Source organism: Mesoplodon densirostris, chromosome 15, assembly GCF_025265405.1.
Source record: "Mesoplodon densirostris isolate mMesDen1 chromosome 15, mMesDen1 primary haplotype, whole genome shotgun sequence".
Taxonomy (NCBI): domain Eukaryota; kingdom Metazoa; phylum Chordata; class Mammalia; order Artiodactyla; family Ziphiidae; genus Mesoplodon; species Mesoplodon densirostris.
In genome coordinates this window covers 17,307,669-17,318,196 of record NC_082675.1, presented here as the reverse complement: position 1 = coordinate 17,318,196, position 10,528 = coordinate 17,307,669, and the positions used below count along the sequence as shown (strand labels likewise).

General features: G+C 51.6%; 1 protein-coding gene across 2 annotated transcripts; it reads left to right on the top strand.

The window, feature by feature from the left end:
• The first annotated feature begins 1,548 nt into the window (after positions 1-1,548).
• C15H12orf43 (chromosome 15 C12orf43 homolog) lies at positions 1,549-9,497 on the top strand. 2 transcript variants are annotated; one of them, XM_060118605.1, is made up of 6 exons: positions 1,549-1,700; positions 3,832-3,874; positions 4,054-4,152; positions 6,934-7,007; positions 7,548-7,638; positions 8,152-9,497. In XM_060118605.1, exons 1-6 carry the CDS (start codon positions 1,577-1,579, stop codon positions 8,501-8,503), a joined length of 783 nt encoding a protein of 260 aa, XP_059974588.1. In that variant the 5' UTR covers positions 1,549-1,576; the 3' UTR covers positions 8,504-9,497. The 2 variants fall into 2 exon arrangements, with proteins under 2 accessions (XP_059974588.1, XP_059974589.1); XM_060118606.1 differs by having other exon boundaries at positions 1,690-1,771.
• Positions 9,498-10,528: the final 1,031 nt, after the last annotated feature.

Here is a 10,528-nt window from a genome sequence, read left to right as displayed (position 1 = left end):
GGGATAAATTGGGAGATTGGGACTGACATATACACACTACTATATATAAAGTAGATGACTAATAAGAACCTGCTGTATAGCACAGGGAATTCTACTCAATACTCTGTAATGGCCTATATGGGAAAATAATCTAAAACGAAAAAAAAAGAGTGGATATATGTATATGTATAACTGATTCACTTTGCTATACACCTGAAACTAACACATTATAAATCAACTATACTCCAATATAAACAAACAAACAAACAAAAAAATTCCCTGAACTCCTGCAATACACACACAAACAGTACCTAATGGTCCAAGGATGTAAGGAAAGTAATAGCATCTTTAGCATCAAAGGACATCATGTGATCAGGTTTACTCCAATCAACCCATTACAAAGTTTGCTTTTCCCCCCTCCCCTTTGCCCCACTTTCTAATGGACTACTCACCGTAGCGGGGGAAAATGTACTTTATAATTGGTTCTCAGTAGTCTCTGGGCAATATATCAATAGCAGCCTGTTTCCCACCTCTTTTTGCCTTCAGGGGTGGAAAGAGTGCCTCCTTTCCATGGAGCAGACAGGTGAGTCCATCCCACACCCTTTGTATCCTTTATAAAGCCTAGTATAGCCCACATTGTAGGTAGTGGACCAATTCTCGTTTAATAGAATGATGAATAAGTTACCTTCCTCTCTTTCGTAATAGGAAAGCTGAGGCCAGAGAGTTTATTTTTTTTTAATTTTGACACACTCAGCTTCAAAAATAAAACACAAAGAAAAGCATTCCAAAGACAAAAGTGATTTTGTTCATATTTTATATTGGAATATCTTAACTGTGGAGATTCTAATGTGTCAGTCTTGGGGGGATCTTAGAAGTCAGTATTTTAAAGTTTCCCAAATGTTTCCCATGTGCAGGTTGAGTGAAGTCCTGAGCTAGAAAACCGCAGAATGTTTCCCAAACCATATTGTGCAACAGAATCACCTAGGATAGTGCCTCTCAAACTTTAATGTGCACACAAATCACTTGGAGATCCTGTTTAAATGCAAGTCCTGATTCAGGAGGTCTGGGCTGAAGCCAAGATTCTGCATTTTCTAACAAGCTCTGGAGTTTGCCGGTGCTGCTGGTTCACGGATTATACACTGAGTAGCAGCAAGGCCCTAGGATGTTGGAGGAAATAAAGATTCCTGAGTCCCACTCTCGGAGATTCTGATTCGCCTAGTTTTTAGTGAGACTCAACAATCTGCATTTTAAAAAGTTCCCTAAGGTTCTTCTGATGCCCAGACGGATTTACCAAAACCTGGGAACCAATCCTGGCTCATTAACCCCTTGTGTGACCTTAAGCAATTCTGTCCTCTGTATAGGTCTCATTTTCCTCCTCAAGGATAGATAAGTTGATTTCTTAGGCCCTTCCAGCTTTCACGTTTAAGGAAACCCCCAAAACAGTTTAGGACCAATGGCGGCCTGAGCCTGAGAACTACAATCCCCACAATGCCCTGTGCTGCTCCGCTCCCTTGTGGGATCTTGGAAGAGGGTCGCTCTTGGAGGCGCTCCCCACAATCCTTTGCGGTGCTTCAAGGTGGCGGCGCCCACTGGTTCCATGAGCGATCTGGAGAGTAGCAGCTGCAGCAGCGATGCGGAGGAGCTGGAGCGGTGCCGCGAGGCGGCGATGCCGGCCTGGGGCTTGGAGCAGCGCCCGAGGGGCCCGGAGAAGCCAAGAGTCGGTAGGGAACTATGTTCGGGGAGTCTGGCCGAAGGGCGCAGGATCTTCCCCTGCGGCCTGAGAGGACGGATGGTGAGGAGGGAGTTCCTGGAATTCGACTTCTTTCCCCGAGGAGGCTCCAGGGTCTGGGTGGGGTTCAGAGTCAAAGCGCGGACAAGTTCAGCAGGGAGGGTTGTTCCATTATCCCCGTCAGAGAAACCAAGGCACTTGAATGTCTCTTGACTTTGCTTCCCTGGGTCCACCCTAACTGTCGCACCCTGGGCAGCCCACCACATCGCCGAGGTGACTGCGACCCTTACTGGATTTTCGCATCCAGGCTTTCCCCGCCTCCAACACTTTCTCAAGTGCCCTGGGGCTGCCAGCGAGCTGTGTCCTACACGTCTCTCTGACTGTGACTCCCTAGTGCTCTGGGAATAAATCCAAAACCCCTTAACTTAAGGGTACCTAATCCCGGACAGAATCCAGAGGGTCCGTGAATGTGAATGGGAAAAATATTTCATCTTTACTTTCATTAATCTCTCTTTGAAATTTAGCATCTCTTTCCATCATGCATGTGAACAACAAGCCACAGTAGTTTTGGCAATACCTGTTACTTTGTCTTAACAAAAGTCGCAGATTTTCAAATCCCATTACAGATATATCAAAAATATTTTATTCACAATAAAATGTTGAAAAAAAATCATTTCCGCTCATCCCTGCTTTAAAATTACAGTAATTTTTAGACCCATCAGTAGATCTTATTTAGTACATTAATGAAGAAGCACATGTATTAATAATATCCCAAATTTGGCTTTTTACTATTAACGATAACTGAATTTCAGTATCATTGGTTTTCTTTGTAATCCTATGTGTTACATTTTTTGCATCTAAAACATTCTGAGAAGGGATCCAGGCTTTACCAGACAGCCAGAGCAGGCCATGGCAAAGAACCCCTGCTTTTGTTGAAAATGACTTACAAGCCCTTTGGTAATCCATTCCTTGCCTGCCTGTCCCTTTTTGCCTTCCTGCCATACTGCACACTTCCCGTAGGTAGGCTGCAGACCATACTGTGCCCTCTCATCTGTGGGCACCATAACTGCAGTTTTCTCTTCATTTTCTACAGGCAGAAATGCCTTTCCATCCCCATCACTTACTAGCAGTAAGAAATTTGGGCAAGGTACTTAAATCTCACTGTACTTAAATTTCCTCATCTGTGAAGTGGGGTTAATGGTAGTACCTACCCCGTAAGGTTGAGAAGGAACTGAGATGATGTATCTGCAGTGCTTGGTGCATATTAAAGGCCCAATAAATAGCAGCAATTATGTGATCGGTCTGTTTTCATGGACTGCTTTCCCCCTCCTGTCTGACTCCCGCTCATCCTTTAATACTACAGCTGAGACACCATCTCTTTGGGAAAGCTGGGTTACACGCCTTCTCTCCACCATCATCATACTTTGTGTGATTCGCTTCAAATATAATGCTTTCCTTTCTTCTACAATTGCCTCTTTATTTATCCTTTCTTTTTTCCTTTCATCCCTGCATCCCCAGCACCTAGAGTCAACTCTGGCCTGTACTTGATCCACAAATATTTATTGAGCGAGAGGTTACATGACGTGAACTTCACGAGGGCTGGTATCCCTTCACCATGGTATCCCCAGGGCCTACACAGTGGTCAGGAAAATAGTTCTTAAGTAAATGAACTTGCCGGAAAGGCACCTCTAATGAGTGTGGAGGCTGAGACCCCAGCCAGACTCCCAGTCCAGTGATCAACATAACTGAGCCCCCTTCTTCTCTCTCTTCCACAGCACTTAGCACACAGCCAAGCACATAGTAAGCACTCAATAAATGCTGGAATCAAATTACACTTGCTTGTCCAGCACGGTGGTTAGGGGGGGGCCTCTGGAGCCAGATGGCCTGGGTCCTCATCCCAACTCTGTCGCTTATTAGCTGTTTGACCCTGGCTAAGCTATTTTACATCTCCTTGCCTCAGTTTCCTCTTCTGCAAAATGGGGATAATGGTAACCCCCACCCCATTGGGTCATTGGGAAGATTCAATGAGTTATACATGTAAATCACATAAAATAGTGCTCGGCACACAACTGATGCTATAGTCGTTTCTTCTATAAATGCTTTGGTGTTCGTTATTTTCACAGGTGCTGCAAATACTCAGTTGCCAACCACCCAGCCGAGCCTCAGGTACTGTGCACTTCGGGTTCACGTTTCACGCATTCGTTCATTGATATTGCTCCCCTGCTGTGTGCCAGAGGCTATTAGACCCTGGGATGTCAGTGCAAACCAGACACATGTCTTCCCCGCCCTCCTGGGGGCAGCTTCTGAGCTGGCAGGAAGTGAGGTCCTTTTCGTGTGTGTTGTAGACACAATGTGGATGAGCACGAACAAGACGGCAACGAGCTGCAGACCACCCCTGAATTCCGAGCACACGTAGCTAAGATGCTGGGAGCCCTGCTGGACAGGTAACCTGCTCTTATTCATGAATATGAAGAGTAAGGGCTCCCATGGCCTGGAAGCTCAGAGTGTGTAAGTTGGCATCGCAGCAAGCATGTGGCATCTGTCACCTCATCACTTTTCATAATCACTCTACCACGAAGGTCCTGTCATTGTCCTTCTTCTCTAGGTGTGGCAACAGGCTCCCCTCTGTGAGAGGAAGCATTTGCTTGAAGTCACAGGGAGGAAGGAGCAGAGTGGCTTTGACTCCAAAGGCCCTGCTCTTAACCACTGTGCAGTCCTGCCACCACGAGAGGAAGAGGGGAACCCGAGCTCATTCCCACTGCAAGAGGGCAAGGGACCGACTGAACTCCTATTTCTTGGGTGCTTTCTGTATGCCAGGCACTGTGAGAATACAATCTGTAAAGATCCAGGTCAGCGTTCCCAAAATAGGTGCCCAGAAATGCGAGTCCAGAGTGTGGCTCTTGACAAAAGGGGTCCAACAGCAAAGAGGTGGAGAAACGCTCCACTCTGCATACCCCCGTGCCCGGGAGATTTAGATTCCTAATAGTGTATTCAAGGCCCTGAGAAGTCCTGCAGTAAAGAGACCTGTGTAACTTGGTTTAGCCCAGCATCTTGCGAATTCATTTGGCCACAATGCCTGTGTTCCATGGATGACTGATGGTGTGTCATGGGACGTGTTCTGGGATACGCTGGTCTACATCCATCCCCACTTGACAGAGCCCTCGCAGGGTTTTTGTCGTTGTTGTTGTTTTTTAATATTTACTTATTTATTTATTTGGTGGCACCAGGTCTTAGTTGCCACTCCAGGGCTCCTTAGTTGTGACATGCAAACTCTTAGTTGCCACGTGCATGTGGGATCTAGTTCCCTGACCAGGGATCGAACCCAGGCCCCCTGCCTTGGGAACGGGGCGTCTTATCCACTGTGCCACCAGTGAAGTTCCCAGCCTAGCATGTTTTGAAAAGGAGATTGAGGGTGTTCAGGCCATAGTCCTTCAATTTGAAGTAGTCATTGAAAAAGGACAAATAAGCCTTCCCAAAGTGCATACCAGCTGCTCTTCCCAGACAGAATGTTGGGCCAGGCCTCAGCAGCCTGCACCCCCATGGCGTTAGTGCCAGTCCCCCAACCTGGGAGTGTGTTAAACATGTTTAGGAAGGTCAATTAGCATCTCAACCCATGGGAGCGGTTTTTCTCCATATGACCGTTCGGCTTCAGGGTGACCAGGGCCTCCCTGGCTTTGCAGTGATCCACAACGGATGCTTCCCTAGGTGGGAATCCAGCAGGATGCGGGTTACACGCGTTCAGTATATTCCCTGCAGCGTTCCCATATTTCTCTCCAAAGAAGTGATACTCCAGTTGGTCCCTTGTGTTAGATCAGGGTTTCTCATCTTGGCACTATGGACATTTTGGACTGGATCGTCCGTGGTTGTGCAGGGCTATACCGTGCACGTAGGATGGTTCGCAACATCCTTGGCCTCTACCCATGTGATCCTAGTAGCGTCTCTCCACCAGCTGTGACAACCAACTGTGTCTCCAGACATTGCCTGGTGTCCCCTGTGGACCGACGTTGAACCACTGGGTTAGATATTACCCGGGTCAGGGGCGGCGCCCAGTTGGGCCAGACCGCGTCTCCGCTCCCTCTCCCCAGACCGCGTCCCACACGGGACTTCGGGGAGGCCTCTGGCACCTACAGAAGGCAGTTAGGAGAAGCACCCAGTGCATTGCTGTGTTCTCTGCGAGGATGTTGCTGAGAGCGTCGGTCTCTGCGGTGCGAGGTGACTGCCCCGACAGTGTTCCCCCAAGACCTTCTTCCTGGTCTCGTCAGTTCTCCCCACTCTCTCTGTGCTTCTAGAGGAAGGGGGTCCTGTGAAGCTCATTGCTTATCTTGACAACAGTAGTCGTCTTCAGCGTCGTTGTAGCTGCTGTTTACTGAGCGCTGGCTTGCAGCCAGGCTCTGTGCTCAGGGCTTGGTATCCACGGTCTCATTTAATTCTTGTGACAGCCCTCGGAAGCGGGGACTCTTATTACTCGCAGTGTAGAGACATGTAACACAGGCTCAGAGAGATGAAATCCCTTGTTAGTAAGTGACGAAATCAGGATTCAAAACCCAGGTCTGAAGTCTGAAAAAGGTCGGTGGGTTGTAGCAAAGTCAGTTTCCCAGTTGTGATAATGGACCCTAGTTACACGCAGTGTCACCAGGGGGAGAAACGGGGTGGGGGGAGGAGTCCGTGGATCTCCCCGTATTATTTCTTGGCACTGTAAGTCAATCTACAATTAGCTCAAGTTTTTAAAAATTTAAAAAAACCAAACAACCACAAAAAAACAGGTCTGCCCTGCTCTAGGAGCTGACCTCTGAACTGTTTTTTTCTAGACTGGTCATATTTCCCTTTTCGTGCTCGCTGCCAGGAAGTTCAGAACAAAATGTGTAGCCTCTGTCTAGCAAGTGTGTAGGGCTTCCTGGCCACACTTCTGGCTCTTCCTGTCCTTCCTGCTCTTGTTTTCTCTTTGCCTTATTTGAAATTGCACTCATTTTGTTGTACTGTGAGTATCTTCAAAACTTCTTCAGCACTTTCTGGAATAAAGTAGGGTTTAAACCAGTGAGGCACCGCAGTTTGAGCTGGCACTGTGGACATTTGCGTCCCCATCAGGCCGGGGTGCTCTCCGCCTTTGCACTTAGTATCGCGTTACCCTACCCCCTCCACTTAAAGGGAGAAATGCAAGTTTTAATTAAAAAGAATGTCCGTTGTTACCCAGAATCCCATCTTAAATCCGCCATCTCTTCCCTTAGCTCCATTACCATCTCAGAAGCAGTGAGGGAGCCAAGAAAGGCTGAGGTACCGAGAGGCGTCCTGGAGGATGATGGTGAGCAGTTATACTTTCCTTTATTAAGCGCCTCCCATGAGTCTGGAGCTGGGAAATACGTTTTTGGCATTTTATCTTCTTTCATCCCTGCAGCCCCTGTACGAGGCATGTATTATGGTGATCCTGTTCACAGGGGAGAATCGTGAGGGGACTGGGGCTCTGAGGAATGCAGACACTGGCCCGAGGTGACCCTAAGCAGGAGCGCCTAGCCACTGCACCCTGCAGCCTCTCCCACATGAGTCTCTGTCCCCTGCCCAACTCATTAGCCACTCTGCGAGCTGCCTTAGGCGGGAGGCTCAGCTGCTGACTCCCTGAAGCCTCTGAGGGCTTGCTGACTTGATTCGGCAGCCGGCATCCCCTCAAGCACCCCATCCTCTCGCTGCAGCAGGTAGCAAGTGTGCCTCTCGTCCCACGAGGCACCGTTTTGTAGTTAGACGGGAGCGATGCCCGCGGGACTGGGAGCTCCTTGAGGCAGAGACGGGGCAGCCTCGGCCCCTGGGGTGCCCCTGGCGGTGCTGACTCCGCCCCTGTGGGTTGCAGGCTTCCGCCTTTTCTTCACGTCCATCCCTGGAGGCCCTGAGAAGGAAGCTGCTCCCCAGCCCTGCCGGAAACGGTTGCCTTCCAGCTCCAGGTGAGATGGCACACCCACCCCTCAAGTTCCCTCGTTGTTGCCTGTGTTCTGTCTTGGCCAGTCCCCCCTGCCCCCCAAATAGCCAGGCCAACTCCAGTCAGGTCCAGGCCCAGAAGGAGCCCTGTCAGTAGCTGGAGAAATAGTACCTCAGTGGGAGGGGGAAGAGTTTCCACTGGGCACTGGCTTTGGATGTCTACTGCTTTTCGAGCACCCATCTTGTGCCGGACACTGCACTCCTGGGACATCCCTGTGAGGCCTGGGCTCTGTTAAGATCCCCATTTTATAGGTGAAGACACTGAGGGTCAGAGAGGTTAAGTCACAATGTGAGGTCACACAGCCGTGAAGCAGAGCAGCCAGTATTGGAACCCAGCTCTGCCTCACTGCCAAGCCTGAGTTCTCCAGCCACCACCCTCTGTCCATGGCCTCTCTCTGGTGGCTTGGACTGAGGCAGTGAGAGGCGGCTTTGGGGCCCCATCCCGACTCCAGCTGACCCGGCCTGCCCTCCCATTGCAGCAGCGAGGACGGCGACGAGGAGTTGCAGCGCTGCCGGGAGGCAGCTGTGTCAGCCTCTGACATCGTCCAGGAGTCCGCCATCCACGGCCCTGGCAACGTGGAGAAAAAGGCAAAGAAGAAGAAAAGGAAGTGGAAAAAGAAAGCCAAGGAGGACAGCACCAACCTTGCCCCCGCGGCCACCACCGCAAGCAAGGCCGCATCTGGGGAGCAGGGAAAGGAGTCCGCCGGGCTCAACAGAGACCAGGCGCCGTTTGGGACCAAAAAGAAGAAAAGGAAGAAGAAGGCAAAGAGGGCCAGTGAGACCTCCCCATCCCCACCAGCAAAGAGCGCAGCAGCCGTGCCTGCAAACTGAGCCCCACCTGTGAGCATGGGGCCCAGCTCAGGCAGCTACGGGGGACAAGGCATGTCCAGGCCCCGCCTCCCTCTCCAAGTGCAAGGACTTGGCTAGCAAGTCTAGACTTCGCCCATGACTGGGGCTGGCCCAAGGGTCGGGGCAAAGAAGCGGTTGTAGGGTGAGCAAGGCCTGCCCTTCTGTGCTCCCACTGGGGCTGGGGCAGACCCGTGGTACCAGAACATTCTGTGGTCTCAGGAAGAAGGAGGGGCCTCCCAGTTACTGAAGGCCGATGACCAAGTGGTAGAGCTTCCGCCGCCTCAGCCTGGTGTGGGAGGCGACCTGAAGAAAACGAGGGAGGGCGTCCCCGAGATGCCAAGCCCCAGGAGGAGTTTTGTGCGTCTCCCTCCAAGCCACACAGACCTGATACAACATTGTCTGGAAAAGGAGAGAGATCCCTGCCTCCACCTGGTTTTCCAGAATTTTCTTTCTTCACATTGTGAATACACCATGCATGATCATGTCTCTGAGCCAACCAGATAATTGAAAATAAATTGTCGAGGGACCCAGAATGTAACAGAGGGATTTGGGTGCTGCCCTCGTGTCCGTGCTGAACCGTGATGAGCCACTGTAAGTAAGCATCACACAGGAGGGGTCCTGCCTACACCCCCAGAAGTGTTCCCCTACCCCAGCGTCAAGACTTCAGGAAGTGTCACAGCACTCATGGCCTGGGGGATTCATGGACCCATGTATCCTGCAAGAAGGAGCAGAAGTTCAAGGTGAAGGTGAAGTGCTGGCTTCGTTGCCTGGCTTTGGAGATTTGGCAAAGCAAGGAAGGCAGAGGTGGGATGTGAGAGTGTGTGTGCCGGCCCCATCCCTCCTTGGGCTCCTGGTCCCCTTCCACCGCCCTCTGCCTGCCCAATCCCATCTGGGCGATGTGTGGACAAGCAAGATGTTTCAACATGTTCCTCATTTACTTTACTAAAAGTTAAATAAATGTACAGGCTCTCTCTTAGCCGGCTGCAAGCTGCAGGGGATGCCAGTTCTCCCCTGGCTCCTTCCTCAGTCCAGGATGGAGGCAGTCCACTAGGGCTGGGTTATCTGCAGCAGCCCCAGGGAGATGAGCCCTGGGTTGGCACGGCTCCCTTGTCCCTCAGGACCTCAGCCTCCCCGGGGTGGGGGGCTGTGAACGCCTCCCGTCAGCTAGCTGGGCTCCAAGCTTCCAGGCGGCAACCTCTCCTCTGGTCTCGCCTCTCTTCTCCCTCTGGGCCCCTCAGCTCTGCCAGCTGCCCGGCCTTACCGCCTTCTGAGCTCAGCAGCTTCTCCCCCAAAGCAGGGAAGGGTCTGCTGCCCCCCTACCTTGACTTGGCACCAGGCACAGAGTCACGGGTCTCCCATAGGAGCAGGGACAACACCTAGGCCTGGGGGGGTGGGGGGCTTTCCAGTAGAGGCGAGATGCCAGGCTGGCATCAGAAGGTGTGATGCGCAGGGGGACAGATGTCCAAGAAAACGGGAGGTCATGGCGGCCGGGGAGAGGGATGGCTCAGGACGAGGGAAGCTGGAGAGGCCTGTTTTCCCCAGGCCCTGGCACAGAGGAACCACTCGGGCGATGCTTATGTGAGGGAAGACAGGTGGGTCCAAATGGGTGTGCGGGTTAAAAGCAGGAAGGGGGGCTGGGTGGAGTGGCCTGATTGGGGCACAGGTGACAGAATGGGGCCACGTTGACCTATGACCTCTCTCCCAGCTACACAGGCTGGTGTCCTGAGAAGTGTGGCCGGCAGTTCCCTGCGGGGTGCCAGGGATCTCCACAGGCCCGGCCTGGGGGTACCAGAGTCCAAGGCTGCCCCCTTCTGTTCCAAGTGACAAGATTTACCCTGAGCAGCAGGGACAGTCCCTCCCGAGTCCCACCAGGAACAGGCTCTGCTTCCGAGCTCTGCATGGTTCCCTCTTGTGCACTGAAGCAGCCCTCCTCGGGTTGGGGCGCCTCAGAACACCCCCCTTTTCTGAGGGGAACAGGGTGGGGACTGAGGCACAGTTTTCCAGGGA